The following is a 20,787-nucleotide window of genomic DNA, read 5'->3' as shown; positions in this document are numbered from 1 at the left end:
TGAGCAGGATCAGCGTCAGGAAAACAAGCCACATGTCCATACAGCCGCAACTGACGCTCACGGACTATGCAGGTAACAAATATCATCCGAGTCTCTCTCGGCAACCGCTCGTTGGACACAAAATCCGACCAGCGATAGCCAAGGATTCTCCGAAGAGACCTGGTACCAAAGGAATTAAATCTCCGTCTCAGATCCTTAGTCAGAGTCCAAGTCTCACATCCAGAGAGCAAGACTAAAAGCACCAAGGACCTGAAGACTCGGACTTTCGTCCTACCGCACAGGAACCGGCAGCGCCGCACCCCATGATCCAGTGAATCCATGACTCTCCAGGACCGACCGAGACGTCTATTGACCTCTGACTCATAGCCAGCAGAGACATGAATGTCACTGCCAAGGTAAGTGAATCTCTCCATGACCTCAACATCCTCACCACAAACAGACACAGACAGGACAGCAGCATCCAAATGTCATTGAAAGCCTGGATCTTAGTTTTGACCCAAGAAACCCGTAATCCCAGCGGCTCCAACTCCTCATTCAACACCCCGAGGGCCCACAAAAGGATATCTAAAGTCTCCGCAAAGATGACTGCATCATCTGCGAAATCAAGGTCCGAGATCTTGACATTCCCAAACGATGCACCGCAGCTTGATCTCCCTGACATTCTCCCAAGAATGCAGTCCATACAAGTACTGAAAAGTGTGGGGGCCAGAACACACCCCTGATGAACTCCAGTAACAACTGGAAATAAGTCAGAGATGGTACCACCACATTTCACAGCACTCTCAGTACCAGAGTGGAGTTCAGACATCAGATCGATCAGTATTGGTGGCACCCGAGGAAAACCAAGAATCCTCCAGAGGGCATCCCGATTCCCTGAATCGAACGCTTCACAGAGATCAACAAAGGCTGCAAGCAGCCCCTGCCAAAACTCTCGTCCGTTCGGTGAGGACCCGAAAAGCAAGGATACGGTCAATCGTTGACCTCTGGTGTAAAGCCTGACTGCTCTCGACACTGGTGCTCAAGCAGATGGTGGCAAACCCTATCAAGAATTATCCGAGCAAAGACCTTGCCCGGCACTGAGAGCAGCGTCACCCCTCGGTAGTTGTTGCAGTCTTGGCGATCACCCTTCCCTTTCCAGAGAGGGACAACAAGGCCCCTCTTCCAATCAGTTGGGATGATGCCTGTGTTCCAGGCAGAGCACAAAACTGCATGCAATGACATGAGTGCAGCATTTCCACCAGCCGTGAGAAGTTCAGCATGGACGCCACAGATCCCTGGAGCTTTACCCCGTTTCAACCGGTTCACCCCAGCCTGTGTTTCCAAAAGCGAAGGTGGACCACAGTTGATTGGAGGGTCAGCAACAGGTATTGTAACACCCTTGACGTCCAACTCAACAGCCGGTGGATTAGCCTGGTACAACCGCTCAAAGTAACCAGCCCAGCGGGCATTCACTTCAGACTCCTCTGTCAAGAGCCGATCACTCTCTGCTCTCACTGCAGTGCTCTGAGGGATGGGCTTGAACGAACGCAATGCACAAATTCCCCTTTAAGCGGGATGAGAATCACTTGACCACAGGTGATGCTCTACCCCCTCACAGATAGGCCTCCTTGTCCACCCTTGGTGCACGTACAGTTTTACACCTCAGCTCCCTGAACAGCTCAGCTCTGCCATTCAGCTGGCCCTGCGACTCTGGTCAATGGTATCCAGTGTCCCTTGAGAGACAAAATTCTTCTTTGCCCTGCGGTGAGTTCTAAGGCATCCACCGGCAACATCAAGGAAGGTGGTCTTGAAGGCGCTCCACAACTCTTCAGGACCCCCCAAAGCACCCAGACCCCCCAAATGTCCACTCAGCCTGTTCACAAACTCCTCAGCTACCCTCTCATCCTTGAGCTTGCCAACATCCAGCCTAGGCTGGGATGGTACCATTCTCCTGGATTTAAGGTGCAGCTTTGGAGTTGCTACAACAAGCCGGTGGTCAGTATTGAGGAACTGAGCACTCCAGTAGAGTCCAACACTGCAGTTCTGGATCATCCTCCAGCGACCATCAACGAGGACATGGTCAATCTCCTTTGCCACACCACCAGCGCTGGAATACAAAGTCCAGCGATGAGCTTGTGGGCGCTGAAACCATGAACCAGCCACCCTAAGTCCATGACTTCTTACAAAGTCAAGGAACTTAGTGTGATTCTGGTTCATAGTTCCTGACCCATGGGGACCAACACATGTCTCATGACCATCCCTATCAGTTCCAGTCGATGCATTGAAATCTCCCAAGACTAGAAGTGTATCGCATATGGACCACTGATCAACCACAGACTCGAGCGTGGCATAGAATGCATCCTTCACGGTGAGATCACTCGCCTCAGTCGGAGCAGAGACAGAGACCAGGGAAATGACACCAAAGGTGTGACGAATCCTTAGTCTCATAATACGCTCGTTGACTTGTGTTACCTCAATTATCATTGGGGTCAGCTTATTGGACACAGCTACAGCAACTCCTTGAGCATGGTAACCATCAGTGCGACCAGACCAATAGTAGGTGTAACCACCCACCATTATCTCGCCGTAATCCGGTCTCCGAACCTCAGAGAGTGCTGCAATACCATTGTCCAAACGCTTGAGCTCAGATGATAACAGAGACAGGTGATCATCCTCTCTTAGGGATAGGACATTCCAGGCACCCACCTGAAGGGACAGCCTCAGGTTAACCCAAGGAGACCGCCGTCTGGTGGTGGAACGGTGGTGGAACGAGAGATGATGCTTTTTCCTCTCCTGTAAGAGAGGAAGGGGTGTGACCTCGAGAGAGAGGTGTGGCCTGGACAGGAAGTGATGCGAAGGGGCGGGGCCTTTGGTCACTGAGTTGCCTGGAGAGGGGGTTGGTAAAAAGGAAACGAGAGAAAAGGAGTTCTCAGTTGGAAAAGGGAGCCGAACGAAAGGAAAGAAGAGAAGCATCAAGTCAGTTTTTGGCGGTTTTGAAGACTGCAGGCGGTTGAGAGGAGTGCTCGTGTCTCAAAGCGAGCAAACAAAGGAGTGCTGTGTGTGAGGAACGGCTGGGTTCTCGAGACATGCTCGGAGTCGCTTCGAGTTGAGCGAACGAAGGAGGCACCGTGTTGGATCTGCCGGGAGAGACGCTAACCCGACATGCACGTCAGTGATTTGACCGAGAGTGGCACTGAGAGGACGAAGCCGGAGTCGGGCTTCGAGGTGGGAAGGCCGGAGAGGAGACGCCGGACCTTCGGATGGTCCTCACTCAGCAACGGCGCGTCACGTTTGCCGATCTGCCTGTGGAACTCGGACCTCGACTTGTCCTTGTATGGAGAACAGGCCAGGCCGGGATTTGTGTGCTGGACCGTGAGAGAGATCACCTGAGGCTCATCTTCGACCCTACGCGAGGTCAGAGCGCACGGAGACCGCACACGCGGTGACTAAAGGAGGAAGAATTCCACGCCGCCCTCTTGCTGCGCAGCACGTTCGAGCGGGAGATTGAACCTGTGGACACCACCGCTTGTTACGAGCGATATTCGTGCTTTTGGACACGGTCCTCTCATCCATGGGCCATCACCAAGTTCTCTGTGTGCATGCATGCTGTTTGTTTGAACGTGTTGTATAAGGCATATTTCGTAGAATCCCCTTGAAACCTTTAGACCGTGGTTCCCTCGGTAAGAACGGGTAGATAGTTAGTATAACCATTGTAGTGTTTATTGCTTGTGTTGTGATCCCTGATGTTCCCCAATAAATCTGGTTAATTCTTATGCAGTTGCCGCTATGGATTAATGCGTGTCACGTCGAGGAACGATCTGTTCGATTGGCATACAAGACCCAAAATGGTTATAGACTGGTAGACTCCGCTCGGTCACTGACAAAGCCAGTCTGTAACTAGGGGTTCTATCTCCCCAACTGGTAAGGTACAGGATTACGTTGGTATCGCGATTGAAGACGCGTGACCCGAAGCCTGTGCCGAGCCGGCCGGCGTGAGATTCCCAGAGACGGTGGTGGCGAGGGTGGCGCCAGGGACCGGGTCAGAATCCCGCCACCCCGGATCCGCAACAAAATATATAATGGAAAACTCGAAACATTACCCAAGTAACTCCATTCACAATTCAGGTTGAATCATCTATCTATAATTCCAGCAGTGTGTGTGTGTGTGTGTGTGTGTGTGTGTGTGTGTGTGTGTGTGTGTGTGTGTGTGTGTGTGTGTGTGTGTGTGTGTGTGTGTGTGTGTGTGTGTGTGTGTGTGTGTGTGTGTGTGTGTGTGTGTGTGTGTGTGTGACCCCTGTTTCTCGACAACCACTGGTCCGATCTAATTGAAACTTGCCAGGTATATTGCTGGGGACCTGAGGATGTGCCTTTTCAAGGTTTGATATTAATCTGACAAGTGCCTCCCAAGTTATGGCCATTTATTTACCAAACCAATGACAAGACACGTTGTTGCGTGGGCGTGGCCGATGGGGAAGCGAAGCTCAGTCGCGTTCCCCATTACGGGTTACAACGTGCGGGCTTCTGTAGAGTGATGACCTCGTGTATTCTCATAATTTCTCGATTTCTTATGTGCATTTATAGATAACCACAATGCCCCAAGTTGTGATCGTTTTCATATTAGACGGTGCATAAATTTCGGTAACATTGAGTGCTGGTATGCTCCGAACCAGGAAGTAATTTTTTTCTCTCTCTCTTCTCTTCTCTTTTTGTTTTTCCTTGCGATGACATTGCGAAAAGGCAAAATACGTTGGCGCTAATTGAATATTTGGGCATTAAAACTAAATTGCGAATAATCATAACTGCGAATAATATGCGAACTTCCGGGCCACGCACGTACGGGCACGCGAGAGCGAAGAAACGGCCTGTGTGGTTGTTTCTTGCTCGCGGTTTGAATATTTATTTGTTAAAAAAAAAAATTTATGGGCACGTACTACTTTATTTAATACATGATCATGGAGAAAGACAGTCAATGTAGCATGATTGCTCTCTGGCTTGATGTTCCAAACAGAGTTTTTTTTTTAATCTCGGGAAGAGAAATGGGAGGGTTATCCACTCACATGTAAGCGAATTGACCAATCGCATTCTGATCAGAGACAAATATAACGTTCTCAAGGATGTGGTCATGACTATTTCAAATGCAAATTCCTATGGTATGTCCTCATGCACTTTCAAGCTTCATCAGATATTTGCATTGCTTCGCTGTCCTCCCCCTTCCCCACTATTGCATAATGTATATATTTCAATGTAACAATGCCCCGTATTCATGTGATTCCTCGAGGTTTACTACATAGCAAATTTGTTATTTATTAATTGGAATTAAGCATTCCTGCGTCTCACTGGCGAATGAACAAAGGCAGATTTATGTAACTTAACTTTCCAACCAATTGAAATAAAGAAAATATTATATTGTTACACAGTTAACTAACACACAATATCTATTCATTATAAAACAACCATCAGTATGCGATTATCCATTATCAAGTATGTTTTAAAGCATCAGAGCAGCAAACATAAGAGAGGGGTACACATTGCATTTAACTAAGCAAGGACTAATAATTAGATCTTTCACCAAGCCCAGATGTGCTTGGACCAGGATGGGGATTATACGTTTATTATTATTACTGACACATGTTGAAAGTCATCTTGTTTGAAATGTTCACTTTGAGTGGTATGGTGGTGGTGTTGAGCATTTACTTTGGATTTAGGAGAGCACTTTCTCAACATTGAGAAAGGGAAACAAAATATTTATGAATGATGCTAAGTTTTTAAAATATACGTAACAGTTATATGGAACTAATAAGACCACAGTACATTTGAACAAAGTTTCTATTCCCCTCATTCGTCGTTTGTCAAGCAAACAATTCTAACGAGTTAATCAAAGAAACTCACAAACCGTGGGCAATCCACTCTGCAAATGAAATAAGTTCTTCCTTTCCCATTGTCAAAGACTTAATAAGCATGTTTTATGCTGCAGTCATTTTAAACCTTTATCTCAACTCTGTGTCAGTCTTTACCCACTGTGAGTGCTGGGAGAAAGAACGCTTGGAGATGCTTTCTGATGAACCATTCCTTATATGGTGACAAAGTGACTTCAGCGAATGCCTTACAACAGATTTTATACCTCCATATCGTTTAAAAGCATTTGAAAGCATTTCAAGAGAAATGAATACGTAATTTGTGGACAAAGAGCACTTATCCCAATATGAAAGAAATTTGTTTCAGCATGATCAACAGAGAAACAACAATGCTTTGTGATAGCCATGTGATCCACAGAGCTTTCAATCACCTTATATGTCCAAAAACCGTAGGTGTAGCATATTGTTCACATTTCACAAGATGGGATTAATTATTTTACATATACTGTATATGAGGCCCTGCGAGGAGTGATGTAAGCGACATTTTTTAATGATGTGATGATGATAGGCTCGGATGATAGGGGAAGGGTTAAAATAGTGCTCTATGGCATTAACTCCAAAATGGCCGATGTGGCCCTTGCATCACTCGTCCTCACGGCACCTCATATATATATATATATATATATATATATATATATATATATATATATATATATATATATATATATATATATATATATACAGTAGATGCCGCTTTATAAATCCACCATGGGACCACGCCGTTTGGATTTATTAACCGGCTGGATTTATTAAGCGGAGAACTTATTTGCAGCCATCTCCTGGATAGATAAGACAAAAAGCGAATGTCGTTAATCACTGCTTTATGCTACAAAAACATTGATTTATCAAACGGTGACAAGGGGATTGTTCAAAAGAATCTCTCCAAGGTCGCTTGCTTGGGAGGGAAGGTTTTGCGCAAATGTTCCTTTATTGAATCCGTCACGTGGCGGAAATCGGGGCAAAACCTGAGTGCTGCAGTCCCCTGTCCAATTTGGCGAGGTGAGTGCATCTCTGCCGCTGTTGGCATCGGCTCGGGTTCGTCGTCACTTTCTTCTTCCACTTCTTCAGCTATGGGCTCGGTGGCTTCGAGAATCTGACCGATGAGCTAGTCGGTCATTTCCTCTTCCGTAATTTCGCCTGTTGTCTCAATGTCGTCGTCGATGGTGAACCCATTGATCGAACACTTCGGTAATGAGCCTGGGTGGTGGCGAGTGCAGTGGCTCCATTTCTGGCATTGGGTCTGGTTCTCCAACAAATCCTCCCTTTTGCCAACAGTTCCAAATCGTTTCTGCCGTAACTTTTTCCCATGCAACATCAAGCATATTCATCGTGTCCAGCAGCGTTACCTTTTTGGCGACTTCGTTGGCTACAAGTTCTTCCTGGCTATCATCGATAGTATCAATGATGTTCTGGCGAAGCTGGTGTCGAAAGTAGGCCTTCAGCGTCCTAATTATTCCCATGTCGCATGGTTGGAGCACCGATATTGTGTTCGGCGGGAGGAACTTGACGGTGATGCTCTCTTCAGTCCATCGACTTGAGTGTGTGCCGAACAATTGTCAACAAGCATAAGTACCTTTTGGTTTTGACGATGGAACTGGAGATCCAATACGCGAAGCCAGCGCTCCCAGATTCTACTTGTCATCCACGCATTGGAAGAGAAGTCGTAGGTCAGGGGCAGTTGTTGAAGATTTTTGAAGCAACGCGGCTTCTTTGGTTTGCCAATCAGAAGAAGATCTTCCTTTCCACCGTCCATGTTGCAGCAGACCATCAATGTCACTTGGTCGTTTGCCGTTTTGAATCCTTTTTTGCCTTTCTTGTCCTTCTTGGCAATGTACGTCAAGTCTGGTAGAGCGCGGAAGTCGATGCCTGTCTCATCGGCGTTGAGGATGTCCTGCTTGTCAAATGACTGAAGAATCAATCTCTCCCAGCTGATTTTGACGGAACTCATTCGCTGCAGCCACATCTGCCTCAGCTTCTTCTCCCTTCAAAACAGTGAAGACAATTCCATTCCGTTCCTTCCACCGAGAAAACCAACCGTCAGTGGCCCTAAAGTCGTGATGACCAGCTTTTTGCGCAAGGACTTCCGCTTTCTGACATAAGATCGGGCCATTCACTGGCATATTCCTCCGATTCGAAAATTCCCACCATTCAAGCAGGGCTTTCTCTACTTCCTCGTCTTTCCCCACCCGCTTCTGCTTCACACCGCCTAGCTCTTGAACCTCTGCTCTGATGGTGCCTTCGTTCTTGATAAGATTCTGGAGCTGGCCACGAGAAATTTCCAACACGATTGCAGCCTCGTGCTGACTTGTCTTCGCCATTGCATTGAAACAGTCTAATAAGGCCACCTCCATGGATAGATCCTTCCTCTTTTTGCTCCTGGTCGCCATATTGACTCAAAATCACAACCCAACTCGTGACTCTTAAAGTACAAAAATGCTGAGAGATAGAATTCAACCAACCGGCGCAAGCTATAAACGCATACATGCTTCACCCACTGTGACTACCGAAAAGTGAAAGCGTAGAGTGAGCTGGAAATCATTGCACAAGGCTGTAGTCAATGTCGTTATATAGTCGATCTATATAATGACACTGTGACACTGCGCTTACGATTTTCCAGTTCTCCTATAGTTAAACACACACCCCCACAGCAGCGCATACTACATCAAGCTTAGGTTGAGACCGCACAAATGCCAAGCAGGTGGATTTATTATCCGGCGGATTTCTTTCTCGATGTAAAATTCCGTTTCAACTCATTTTGGTCACAATAAGCGGTGGATTTTATAACCGTGGATTTATAAAGCGGCGTCTACTGTATATATGTATATACAGTAATACCTTGACATACGAATGCACAAACTTACTAGTGTTACGAGCCATTGCTCGGACGATTTTTTTGCTTTGTGTTACGAGTCTAGTTCCGAGTGGAGCGAGCTGTTTTTTTTTTTTTTTTTTTTTTCTCCCGCCTTTTCACACATCTCCTGCCACTCACTCGTTCAGTTCTCCTGGTTATTTCGTTGAGTAGGGTCGTACCGTAGTAATCTGCATTGTGTTTAGCTCTTGTTTTTTCATTGGTGCAGTTATTTTGCCAAATTTCTTTGTTGTAACTCACCCATGAGTCCTAAAAAAGTAACTGCAAAGGACAGTGCTAAGAAGAAACGAATGATGTCGCTTGAAATGAAGCGTGAAATCATTGCAAAACATGAACGTGGAGTGCGTGTTGTCGAGTTGGCGAGGGAGTTTGAGCGTAGTACTTCAACGCTATGTACTATTCTCAAGCAGAAGGATTCGTTGAAGGCTATAACGCCAGCCCAAGGGCGTTACGATTATTTTGAAGCTGTGGTAACTGCTAATTGTAGCAATTAAGTGTAACGGCAAAGTGAATAAAAAATAAAATGTAAAAAAAAATTGTAGCAATTAAGTTTAGCGATAAAGTGAATTAAAAAAAAAATTGTGGGGGGGAGGGCGGGTGGCTGGAACTGATTAATGGTATTTTAATTAATTTCAATTTAATTAATACGAGCAAACCGACTTACGAGCTCGGTCACAGAATAAATTAAACTGGTATGTCAAGGTATTACTGTATATATATATATATATATATATATATATATATATATATATATATATATATATATATATATATATATATATATATATATATATATTTTTTTTTTTTTTTTTTTTTTACCACCAATATGAATGAAATAATTTACCTCACTAAAATAATTAATTTTTTAAAAACTTTTCATTAAATAAAAAATTGTTATTGTATTAAATGCAATGCAATCAAAACTTGTTTACATGAAAACCAACCAAACTTAAATAAAAGGTGATGATGGAGTCTAAAGATATTCTCACAAGACCTGATCAAACAATCAGCCAAATATCCTGTGTTTTACATGATGGAAAAAAACCTTCTCAGCACATTCAACAAAATCATCCTTTTGTGAACAAATTCTTGCAAATCTAAGTAGCTGAGATGAAAAGACATTGAAACCCATTTTAAGTGGTACATTGCTACATGGAAAGGTGTACAAGACCACAGGGAAACTAAAATCATTAATGTTATGATATACACTTGTACCAAAACCATTCTGTTCAACTCTAACCAACACATCCAGATATGCAGCAACTATACAACCGTTACCACTCCTGGTTGCAATCAGGCTATCTGGATAAATCTTGTGAAGCTGCCTCTCAAAAAAAATTATAGTTAACCACACAAATATAATCTATATAACGACATGTATGGGGTAATATTTTAGCTAATCCTAAAAAAAATTCTCCTTCAGTTTCTGAATATCTATCTATAATTCCAGCAATCTCTGTGTGTCTGTCTGTCTGTCTGCGACCGCCGTTTCTCGACGACCGCTGGTCCGATCAGATCGAAACTTTCCAGGAATATTGCCGGGGACCCGCGGATGTGCCTTTTCGAGGTTTGATATCGATCGGACGAGCGGTTCCCAAGTTACGGCCATTTTACTGCTTTTTCAGTGTTGAAAAGGTGTATATATGGCAGCTGAAGGTGTCGTTCCACCTTCTCACCTTATCATGCCAATTTTTTCCAAAATTATTAATAACCGGACGATCACCGGTCCGATTGGATTGAAACTTGCCAGGAATATTGCCGGGGACCCGCGGATGTGCCTTTTTGAGGTTTGATATCAATCGGACAAGCGGTTCCCAAGTTACGGCCATTTATCTGTCGACCAATGACAGGACATGGTGATATGACATCATGAATGACGTCACAATTAATGTTTGTTTATTTATTTTTATTTTTTGCACAATTGACGGTTTGATCTGATTGAAACTTGCTCGGAATATTGCTGGGGACCCGCTGATGTGCCTTTTCAAGGTTTGATATTAATCGGACAAGCAATTCCCAAGTTACGGCCATTTATCTGTCGACCAATGACAAGACACGGTGCTATGACGACACAAATGACGTCACAATTAATGTTTGTTTGTTTATTTATTTATTTTTGCACGATTGACAGTCCGATCTGATTGCAACTTGCCAGGAATATTGCTGGGGACCCACGGATGTGCCTTTTCGAGGTTTGATATTAATCAGACGAGCAGTTCCCAAGTTACGGCCATTTATCTGTCGACCAATATCTGCGAGAGTGGGGGACGGGAGAGGGGGGATGGGAGTGGGGGCGAGAGAGGAGGGGGGAGAGAAAGGGCGAGACTAGGGGGTATAGAAGGGGGTGAGAGTGGGGGTCAAGAGAGGGGGGATGAGAGAGGGGGCCGAGAGAGAGGGGCGAGAGAGGGCTGCACATACTGGCACTCATCTACGGGCACGCACCTGCAGGCCCATACTAGTTACTACAATTCACCATCTGTCTGTCTGTACCCAGGTACCGCAAAAACGGCTGAACCGATTGCAACCATTTTTTGGGTGTATAATCCTGGGACCCATTGGAGTAAAATAGGCATAAATATAATAACTTGATGGCTCCCGTAGGGAGCGGGTGCTTCTAGTAAATGAAAATTCACAGAAAATAGAAAAATGGCCGCAAGTTGGGGGCTGCAATTCCCAACCATAGGAATACCCTTAACCTGTAGAAACTATTCCACAAAAGTCTAAAATAAAATAAAATTAACAGTATCCTCAAACTTCTGCTTCTGAAAACAATGAAAACTTGAGTATTTATTTTTTAGAAAAGAATGCTCTTTCAAACCTGACACATAAAAACTTATTAAAAGAGTTAAAAAAACCATGTCATTTACTTTGAAAAGTGAATCCCTCACTAGTACTAAATCCAAATTTGTATATAAAGGTGAAAAAATCAAAAACTTTACCTCACTTGATATTAAGGCATCTAATTATATCTAAGAACTTTGAAGAATAATTAATGCTCCAGAAAGTGTTGCACCAAACAAACAATTAACTGATGCACCAATGAAACAATTGTTTCCGCAATTTGTGCAGCAATGTATTTATCTGATGAGTCAGTGAAGAACAGCAAGATTCAACAATTATGGGCAAAGCTTGATGGAAATTTAAGAAGGCAGAGCTATTACGAGAGTCTGATTTGCAACATGATGTTTCAGAAACTGTCATTGTTTATTGTCGGAGAAATTGATTCTTCCTCTGCAAACCTTTCATGTTATCTTTCATATTTCTGGGTTTTTTCTTAGATGACTGGTGGTTGCACTCGCTGTCATATGATCTGCATTAACCAAGTTACAGCACAAAGAACTCCAGAGCCATTAAAGACTCTCATGTCAAACCGAGGAAGCCAGGTAACTCAACTGTAGGAGTTCTTCATCTGCTGGTTTATTTGTTTTTAATTAGACATCCTAAATTGAACGACATATAATAATATCCAAATAACTTTATATGCAGGATATCATGTGATAAATGGCCAAAATGGTGTGATTAATTTAAAAACAAACAAAAGAGCTATGCCACGTAGACACTGCTGTCTGATTGGACTATCAACATTTTGTTTACGTGACATCAGGAAATTGATGTTTCTTGGAATGTAATCTTTTTTTCAAGAAGTATCATGTTAAAAGGAGGATGTTCATGTTTGTTGAAGCTATACTTGTCCATTTTATAATGCATTTTTCCCCAAAAAAACAACTAATCTTAATATTTTGCAGAATCTTGACAATAAAAACCTTGATAGAATTAATAATTGAAAGTTAAAGAATCATTATGACTGTTATGATCTTTAGAGAATATGTGAGCATTTTCAAGAACTCGTGAACTATACATCACCAACAGTTCCTCTTGATGGCTCGACAACCAATAAGCATGAAGCACTTATTGAAAGCATAGATCTTGACCCCCATCTTTTCAAAAGATCTCCTTTCCTTTGAAGAGGTTGAAAAACTACATGGTCTGGTTGGAATCCCTGCTGAACTGCTGAAATATGTTGATAAATCAGCAGTCCCATTGTTTCATAAACTTTTGGTTTCAATCTGGATCAAAGAACAACCCAATGTTCAATAACTGAATGGTGTCATCTGTATGTTTAGGAAGGGTAAGATTGTGAAGAATCCATGTAGCAATTACTGAAGTATTGTTGTGGGCCAGGGTTCGGTGGCGATAAACGACCACTAGGTGGAGCAGTGGAGTCATCTCCCACCGAACACCCAGAATTTCGGTCGTGACTCTCGGATAAGTCCGAAGGTCACGGGTCCCTTAGCGGACCATGGTCGCCAATACTTTGACGGCGTGGGGTAGGGTTAATTGCCTAATTTCAATATACCTAAATACCCACATCGTCCAGCTACCTGGGAAAACCACACCCTTGACAGACCTCGGGCGGAACGGACCGTTCAAGGCCCTGTCACACCTTGACGATTTAGCCAGCATATGCCTGACGTATGAAAAATTTGGCTAAAACGCTGACACACGTCGAATAAGTTATGGGTAAGTTTGTATACGTTAAGAGCACGCTGGCATATGTCGTAGCACGCTGGCATTCGTCGTAGTACGCCAAGCTGTTAGACAAATTTTCCATGCTTGAAATTTTTTGACGTATGCCAGCGTATGACTCACACGTTCCGAATAACGCTGGCCATAAGTTGTAGGCACATTACGCGATCGTTGACACACGTCGACACACGCTACTTGTAAGTTACTCATAAGTCGAAACACGTCGAGGTAATGTTTAGCGTACCCGAAACTTATTTCTAACCTATGAGTAAAGTGTTGTAGGCACGTTACGCGATCGTTGACAGACGTCCACACACGTTACTTGTAAGTTACTCATAAGTCGAAACACGTCAAGGTAATGGTTAGCGTCAGTGTTCCAGACTCCCTGGTTTTTTTGTTTTTTATCTTGCCAAAACGAAGTTTTTGCAAGATATGTTAGTCAGCTTGTATGTTTTTTTTATTTTTTTATTTTTTGTTTGTCTGTAATCACGTATCAATCACTCTGCAGAGCACAGTTATCATTGGAAATTTTTGTAACTTCGCATATCAGAGTCCTATAGAGGTCCCTTTCAGCGCATAAAATTTTCAAGGTCAAAGGTCAAGGTCACTTTGTCGCAAATCAGGGGAGTCGACGAAACCCTTATTTTTTGAGTAATTTGGATTGGATCGTCTTCAAACATCATGGGAATATAGTTCATGGTATGGCGCTCAGCTGATTAATTTTTGGTGGCAATCGGCCTTGACCTTCATGGTTAGCGCTGGAGGTCGAAAGTTTTTGACCCCAAGGTCAAGTTTTGAAATCTTAGGTACCATATCGTGTAATACCTCAAATTGAACACCTCGATGAGTGCTTTCTAGATATCAAGCTTGAGACATTATGACGTCATTTGGTGACGTTGTGAGGCAAACGCATATTTTTCATGGTTACTCTGTAGAACGATTCTCATCGGAATCTCTCGTAGGCAGATATTCCTCAAGGAGTCGCTCCTGGTGGATAGCAGCTCTGTACACCTCAGTATGACCTTGAAGAAGTCACACGTGGTCACCTTTTGGCAAGATACGGGTCTTTTTTTTTTTCTTCGGTATGACGGTGATGTTGACACTTCGATTTCTAGTGCAGTATTAATATAATATAATTAATAGGCTGCCGATCAACGATTTAAATCATAACCGCATGAGAAATCGAAGTGTCAACATCACAGTCATACCGAAGAAAAAAAAAAACCAAGGAGTCTGGAACACTGACGCTAACCATTACCTCGACGTGTTTCGACTTATGAGTAATGTACAAGTAATGTGTGTCAACTATCGCGTAACGTGCATACAACTTATGGCCAGCGTATGCGGAACGCGTGTCATACGCCGAGTACGTCGAGAAATTTTCAACATGCTGAAAATTTCTCGACGTACTCGGTGTATGACGACGTATGCCAGCGTACTACGACGTATGCTAGCGTGCTCTTAATGTATACAAAACTTAGGCCTTAGTTATTTTATAACTTGGTTTACGGATCCGCCGACGGTATATTTGCCAAAATGAAATATAAATATAAAACACATTTTTAGCCTTTTATATTTATACATTTTCCGCCGAAGGTGCAAAAGTTTCAAAACCCGAAATGTAAACGTCTGCATTTATTTTCAAAATATAATTTCGTGCGTGCGCGCCAAAATGCCGAGTCACCTTTAACCGCGCTGCACAGTAGAACTGCGCAGTCGTCTTTGGTCATGGCGCCTGAGCAGTGGCCAGCGTGGTTCAGATTGACTTGTTTCTGGGGCGAAAGTGATTGTTTTTGTTTTTTTGTATACCTTGTCGAGGCTCGTGTGAGAGCTAACGCACAACACACATCATGGGGGACCTGAGACGAGAGGAGGGAGTGGGAAGGACAAAACAGTGGGGAACAGAGACATGAGGAGATCTGTGGAAGGGAGAGGTATGGGACGGGCAACATGGGGAATAGAAGATGGACATTACAGGGACTTTCAGGAAGGAAAGCAGGGAATTTGAAGGAGGTGGGCTTTGGATTATCAGGAGTAGAAAAGATCGAGGATTTGGATGGGGGATGATAGGTGGTGGTGAACAGCAGTTTTGAAGGCCTGGAGGGAAGAATGGGATTGAATAGAGTGAGGGAGTTTATTCCAAAGGCGGGGAAAAAGAGAATGAAAGAGTGAAGGTGAGCAGTGATTCATGATTTTGGTAGTTTTACCAGAAGGGGGTTGTTGGCGGACCTTGAGCGCCCTGCGGAAATGTGGTGGGGACAAATCGCAGAGAGAGCTGGTGGGGGGGGGGGCGAGGCTGGAGAGGAGACGGTAGAAGACAGAAAGACCACCGACCAACCTGCGGTGAATGAGTGAGAGGTCCAAAGACTCATCCTCATTGCCGAAGATGCCAATGATCCAAAATGCCTTGGTTTCTACAGCGTGAAGCCGAGAAAGGTGGGAGGCAGGAGCACCAGCCCAGAGGGGAGAGCAGTACTCCATCAGGCTGCGGACAAACGCTTTGTACACTGAACAAAAATATAAACGCACCAAGCGCAAAAATATAAACGCACCAAGCGATTGTTACTATTTTACCTCGAACTCATTAATACTAAATCTTCACAACAATTTGGTTATAGAATCCATGACAATTGAGCATTAAATTTCAAAGAGTTCCTTGAGAATTCTGGCGACAGTCTTTGCGCTACAACAGCCGACACAACCGAGGTGTCACTGTCAGAGTTCACACAGTCAGTAGCGGGTGTGTCCACCGTTGGCGTCGCGCAGAGCGGTGCATCTCGGCGCATGCACATCACCAGATTATCGATGGTGGCCTGAGGGATGTTTTCCCATTCCTCCTGGAGAGCCACACGGAGCTGGCGGACGTTCTCTGGAACTGCGTAACATTGTCGTTCGCGTCGATCAAGAACGTCCCAAAGGTGCTCGATGGGCGACATGTCGGGAGAATATGGAGGCCAGTCGAGGACATCAATGTCCTCCTCACCGAGGAAGTCCATGCAGATCCTGGCACCATGGGGCGAGCATTGTCGTGCTGAAACGTCACATGGTGAAGGCGCACAAACGGCACGACAATGGGTCTGAGTATCTCGTCCCTGTACCGCTGCCCGTTCAAGTTGCCTTCAATGAAATGAAGCAGAGTGCGCTCTTCATGGCATATGCCTGCCCACACCATAACACTGGCACCACCGTGTGACATCCGACGAAGGACATTGGCGTCAGTGTTGCGCTCCCCAGCCCGACGCCAGACGCGGAGTCTGCCATCAGCCCGATACAGCTGGAACCGCGACTCATCGGTGAACAGCACTCTCCTCCATCGTGCGAGGGTCCAGCGCAAGTGAACATTGGCCCAGTTCAGTCGGGTCTGACGCCGGACTGCACTGAGGTCGAGTCCCCAGTGTGGTCGGCGGGCTCGGAGGTTGGCCTCCCTCAAGCGGTTATGCACCGTCTGGGCTGAAATGCGCCTGTTATGCAGCCCGACAGTCTTATCGGCAGTCCTCGTGGCCGGTCGGAGTCGATCCCGGAGATGTTGCAGCCTCATGTGACGATCCTGACCGGCGGTGGTCACACGTGGTCGCCGGGCATGTGGGCGGTTCACGGTGCTTCCAGTCTCTCTGAGGCGCGTTCTCAGGCGGCTAATGGTGGAGTGGTGGACATTGAAGTGTGCTGCAACGGCCCGTACTGACGTCCCAGCATTCAGCATGCCAATGGCGCGCTCCCTCAAGATTTGTGACATCTGTGGCATGTTGACATTTGGCACCAGTCCACATTTTGGGGAGGCCTTTTATAGGGCAAGCTATAGGGAGTGTTTGTGTCCTGGTCATGCTCACTGACCATCACTCTGTCAAGCCCCATGGTGCTCATGGGAAGGATTACTCAATGTGTGAGTCCACACACTCAGAGTGGTCAACTTCAATGGGAACATCTGTCTTGAACAAAACAAAGGAACCATTGCTCAAACATATCATCGGTTTGACCATTTTCCCATAATGGAAATCTTGACTTAGATATTTAGGTTGGTGCGTTTATATTTTTGTTCAGTATAAGTGGTCAGGAGCTCAGGTGGGCCGAGGAAGGACTTTGCACGACGGAGGATTCCCAATCGGCGACTGGCTTTGGAGGCGGGGTTTGAAATGTGGTTTTCCCAGGAAAGGTCATGGCAGATAGTGAGACCCAGAAGCTTGAAAGAAAGGACTCTTGCAGAGGATTGTTGAGAAAGTGGATGGGGGGGGGGTTCTAAACGGTCCTGTCGAAGAGACATGGTGAGTGTGTGAGATTTGTCCGGATTGAAAGACATGTTCCACGTGTTGGACCAGTTTGTGATTTTATCCAGATCTGAAGTGAGCGAAGAAGCTGCTGCTTGCCAGTCTGAGGGATGACCGATGGTTCGGCAGAGGGTGGAGTCATCAGCAAAGAGATATAGAGGATTTTCCAGAGAGTCGGAGAGATCATTGATGAAAACCAGAAAAAGAACAGGGTCCAGAACGCTACCTTGAGGAACTCCAGCCTGGAGAGGAAGAGGGGATGAAAGAACTCCATTTAGGGCCACACGGTGACTGCGACAGGAGAGGAAGTCTGCGAGCCATGAGTTGTTAAGAAGTATGTCAGCGGTATAAATTTGAGTGACTGTATTGGTGATTTAATCATCCAACATCTTGACGACGAATATTCTGGCCGAACTATTGCATCAATTCAGTGCAGCAGCAGGGATGATTCGCACGCTACTCTCGATCGTGCCGATTTTGTTTCCATTGAATGTTGTACACTGCTGTTCGTATTGAAAGATTTCGGTGCCAAGTACGTCAAAGTTTACCTGCGAGATGCTGATATTCAGCCTTCAACAGACCAGAAATCAGCCGTTGATGTACTCATGGGGATGGGGAGACGGTACGATCAGATGCCCACTGAAAACTAAGCTGGTTATGGCTCTGATTGACCGTTTTGAGCGTGTTGACTCTGAGTAGACACCTTTTTTTTAATCATATCCAGCACTCTGCACTGGTGTGCACACACATCTACGACTTGGACAGTAATTTTCTCAGCATTGTTTCCATTTGTTTGATGATCCAACAGGTTCCCATAAGAAAAGCATGCCAGACTATATTGTAAAAACAAGTTTTAATCCTTCTTTATTATTTTTCACATCAGATGATACAGTGAACAATGGCATCCTGCATCTGAATGGTTTTCCATCTTCAATGTTTTCTTAGATCCTCCTGGTCCGGGATTTATATTTATTCTCTCCCCCCCCCCACCTACCCTTGTCTTTTCCATGGAGCATCTGAAAAAAAATCGAAAAAATATATAATTTCTAAAAATTGAAATTATATTTATATTTATATTTCGACCTACCGACCCTACATTTTAGCTGAAGAACTGCGTAAACCAAGTTAGAACATAACTAAGGCCTTACCCATAACGTATTCGACGTGTGCCAGCTTGGTTCGGCAAATTTTTCATACGTCGGCATACGCTGGCTAAAACGTCAAGGTGTGACAGCGGCTTCACACTTCGATGTCTAGTGCGGTTATGATTTGAATTGTTGCGCCGCAGCCTATGAGTAGCCTACACCACGTTATCGTTGGCGATACGCTGCCACGTGCTATGCATAAGTTAGACTATCATTGGGCATAGGTTGTGAATGCCGACAACACACTCAGCATTCGTTGGTGTAAGTTATCTATATGTGATTGAAACGTTCTGTGTACGTTACTAATACGTTATGCATACGTCCAACATGTTATTATACGCCCAAAACTTTTAAAAAAACATCAATAGTTCAACGTACGCCAGCGTTTTACATACATTTTGAGACCTTGCCATACGCTGGTTAAAACATCAAGGTGTGACAGCCCCTTTACCGAGTCCGATCCGGGTGTAAACCCAGCAGGGATTACCAAGATCTGTCGGTCCAAATGACAACTTACCGGCCCGAACGGCCTTACTATTTCTCAATACCCACCTTGCTAGGCCAATGAAGGAAAGCACAGAAAACGAGCTGGTACATTTAACAGGGGTTTATTTATAACAATAATTGGGGAGGGGGAGCACAAATCGAGCAGAGTTATCATGAATAAAAGAAATGCAAACCATGTACAATGAAACAGACTAAACAATTTCTACTTATACAGACTGGCGCCACACACACACACACACACACACACACACACACACACACACACACACACACACACACACACACACACACACCCAAAGAAATGGTGGCCGCAGCCTGTATTTGCACCTGCCCGCCTCGTGCGGTCTGCTCGAGCTTGTCCGGTGGCGGGACTCGAATCCGCCGCCAACAACGCCGCACCAAGCTCCGGGAACCAAGAATGGCACCACGGACGCCAGCCAGCATGAGCACGGACCAGATGAGAATGCCAGCAGCTTCCTCTCTTTCTCCTTTACGAAAGGGCAAACCTTGCTTGCTTTCAACGAGGCGAGCTTGCTTGCTTTTGACGAGGCGAGCCTTGCTTGCTTTTTTTCCACGGCTCGCCACTTCGTCTTATCCTCCCCCTCCCCCACCGGACGAGGGCACTGCTCTGAGGGACTCTCCTCCGGATTGGACAAGGGGTTGTCAGGCGACTCGTGGCCGCCCTTCATTGGTCAGGCCGAACATTCCCTCTGGCTGGGCCCCTGAGGAGGTCAGCCCCCCTGATTGGCTGGTGCGCATGTGCAATGCTCGCCCTTCGCTCACTGGCTGGAGGAAACACTCTATGCCCCTCCTTGGGGCGGAGCCTCGATCCGAAGGGACGGAGGCTCCGCCCACGCCCTCAGCCAAAAACACGTTGGCAATGGCGACCGGGTCGAGTGCAGGTCGGCGTCGCTGTTGTTGTTGTTGTTGTTGTAGATGTAATAAAAACCTAACTAAAATAACTCGTAGCGCACACACAAAATTCCCATTAGACATAGGGGTTGGATTCTAACTATAAACACATACTTATCGAAATAACTGAACTACGGGGACTTTGGCTATCTGTGTGCAAAAGGCTTCCAAATCCGTAACAGTATTACCTTCCTCTCCATTCCTGAAAACGTCTTTGCCCATGTCATTCTTGTTAGGATCAAACCATTCCTGCTCATGTTTTAAAAGTGTTCACAGAGTGGCTTCACACCTGGCTCCTCAACTCTGGATTGTGTGCTCACATTCAGACTTCTTGCTGAAGGACGGTGTGAATTTGGACTACCACTATCCGCTGCCTATATTGATGTAATAGCTACATTTGTCTCTGTTTTTCATTTGGCTCTTTGAGACAAATTAGTTGGACAAATTAATTGTCCTAAATTAGTTGGACTAATTTGTCCAGACAAATTAGTTGGACTCATGGCAGCCCTCTATTTTATTACATCTAGGTATGGGCATCACTGGAACTCCAGGCTATGCAAAAGGATTTGCACACAGAGTGAAGATAAGGCCTGATGTGGTGCCAATCCAGCAGAAGTTTCGCCGTTTACCTTTCGCTGTCTGTGATGCTGTCTTCCACGAAGTGAAAACAC

The 20,787-nt window shown here is 45.2% G+C and overlaps 1 protein-coding gene across 10 annotated transcripts in view; it reads left to right on the top strand.

The window, feature by feature from the left end:
- MOCOS (molybdenum cofactor sulfurase) overlaps positions 1-20,787 on the top strand; it is a 366,395-nt gene that overhangs the window by 332,391 nt on the left and 13,217 nt on the right. For all 10 annotated transcript variants that reach the window (XM_085872802.1, XM_085872807.1, XM_085872811.1 and 7 more), the window contains one exon: positions 12,042-12,146. In XM_085872802.1, the coding sequence (XP_085728928.1) occupies positions 12,042-12,146 (105 nt within the window). The remainder of the gene's footprint in view (positions 1-12,041; positions 12,147-20,787) is intronic.

This window comes from Eptatretus burgeri, chromosome 3 (genome assembly GCF_056783735.1).
Source record: "Eptatretus burgeri isolate ZD-2024b chromosome 3, Ebu_testis_v1, whole genome shotgun sequence".
NCBI classification, from domain to species: Eukaryota; Metazoa; Chordata; class Myxini; order Myxiniformes; family Myxinidae; genus Eptatretus; species Eptatretus burgeri.
Note: the sequence above shows the minus strand (reverse complement) of the source record. Positions and strands in the feature narration are given on the sequence as shown.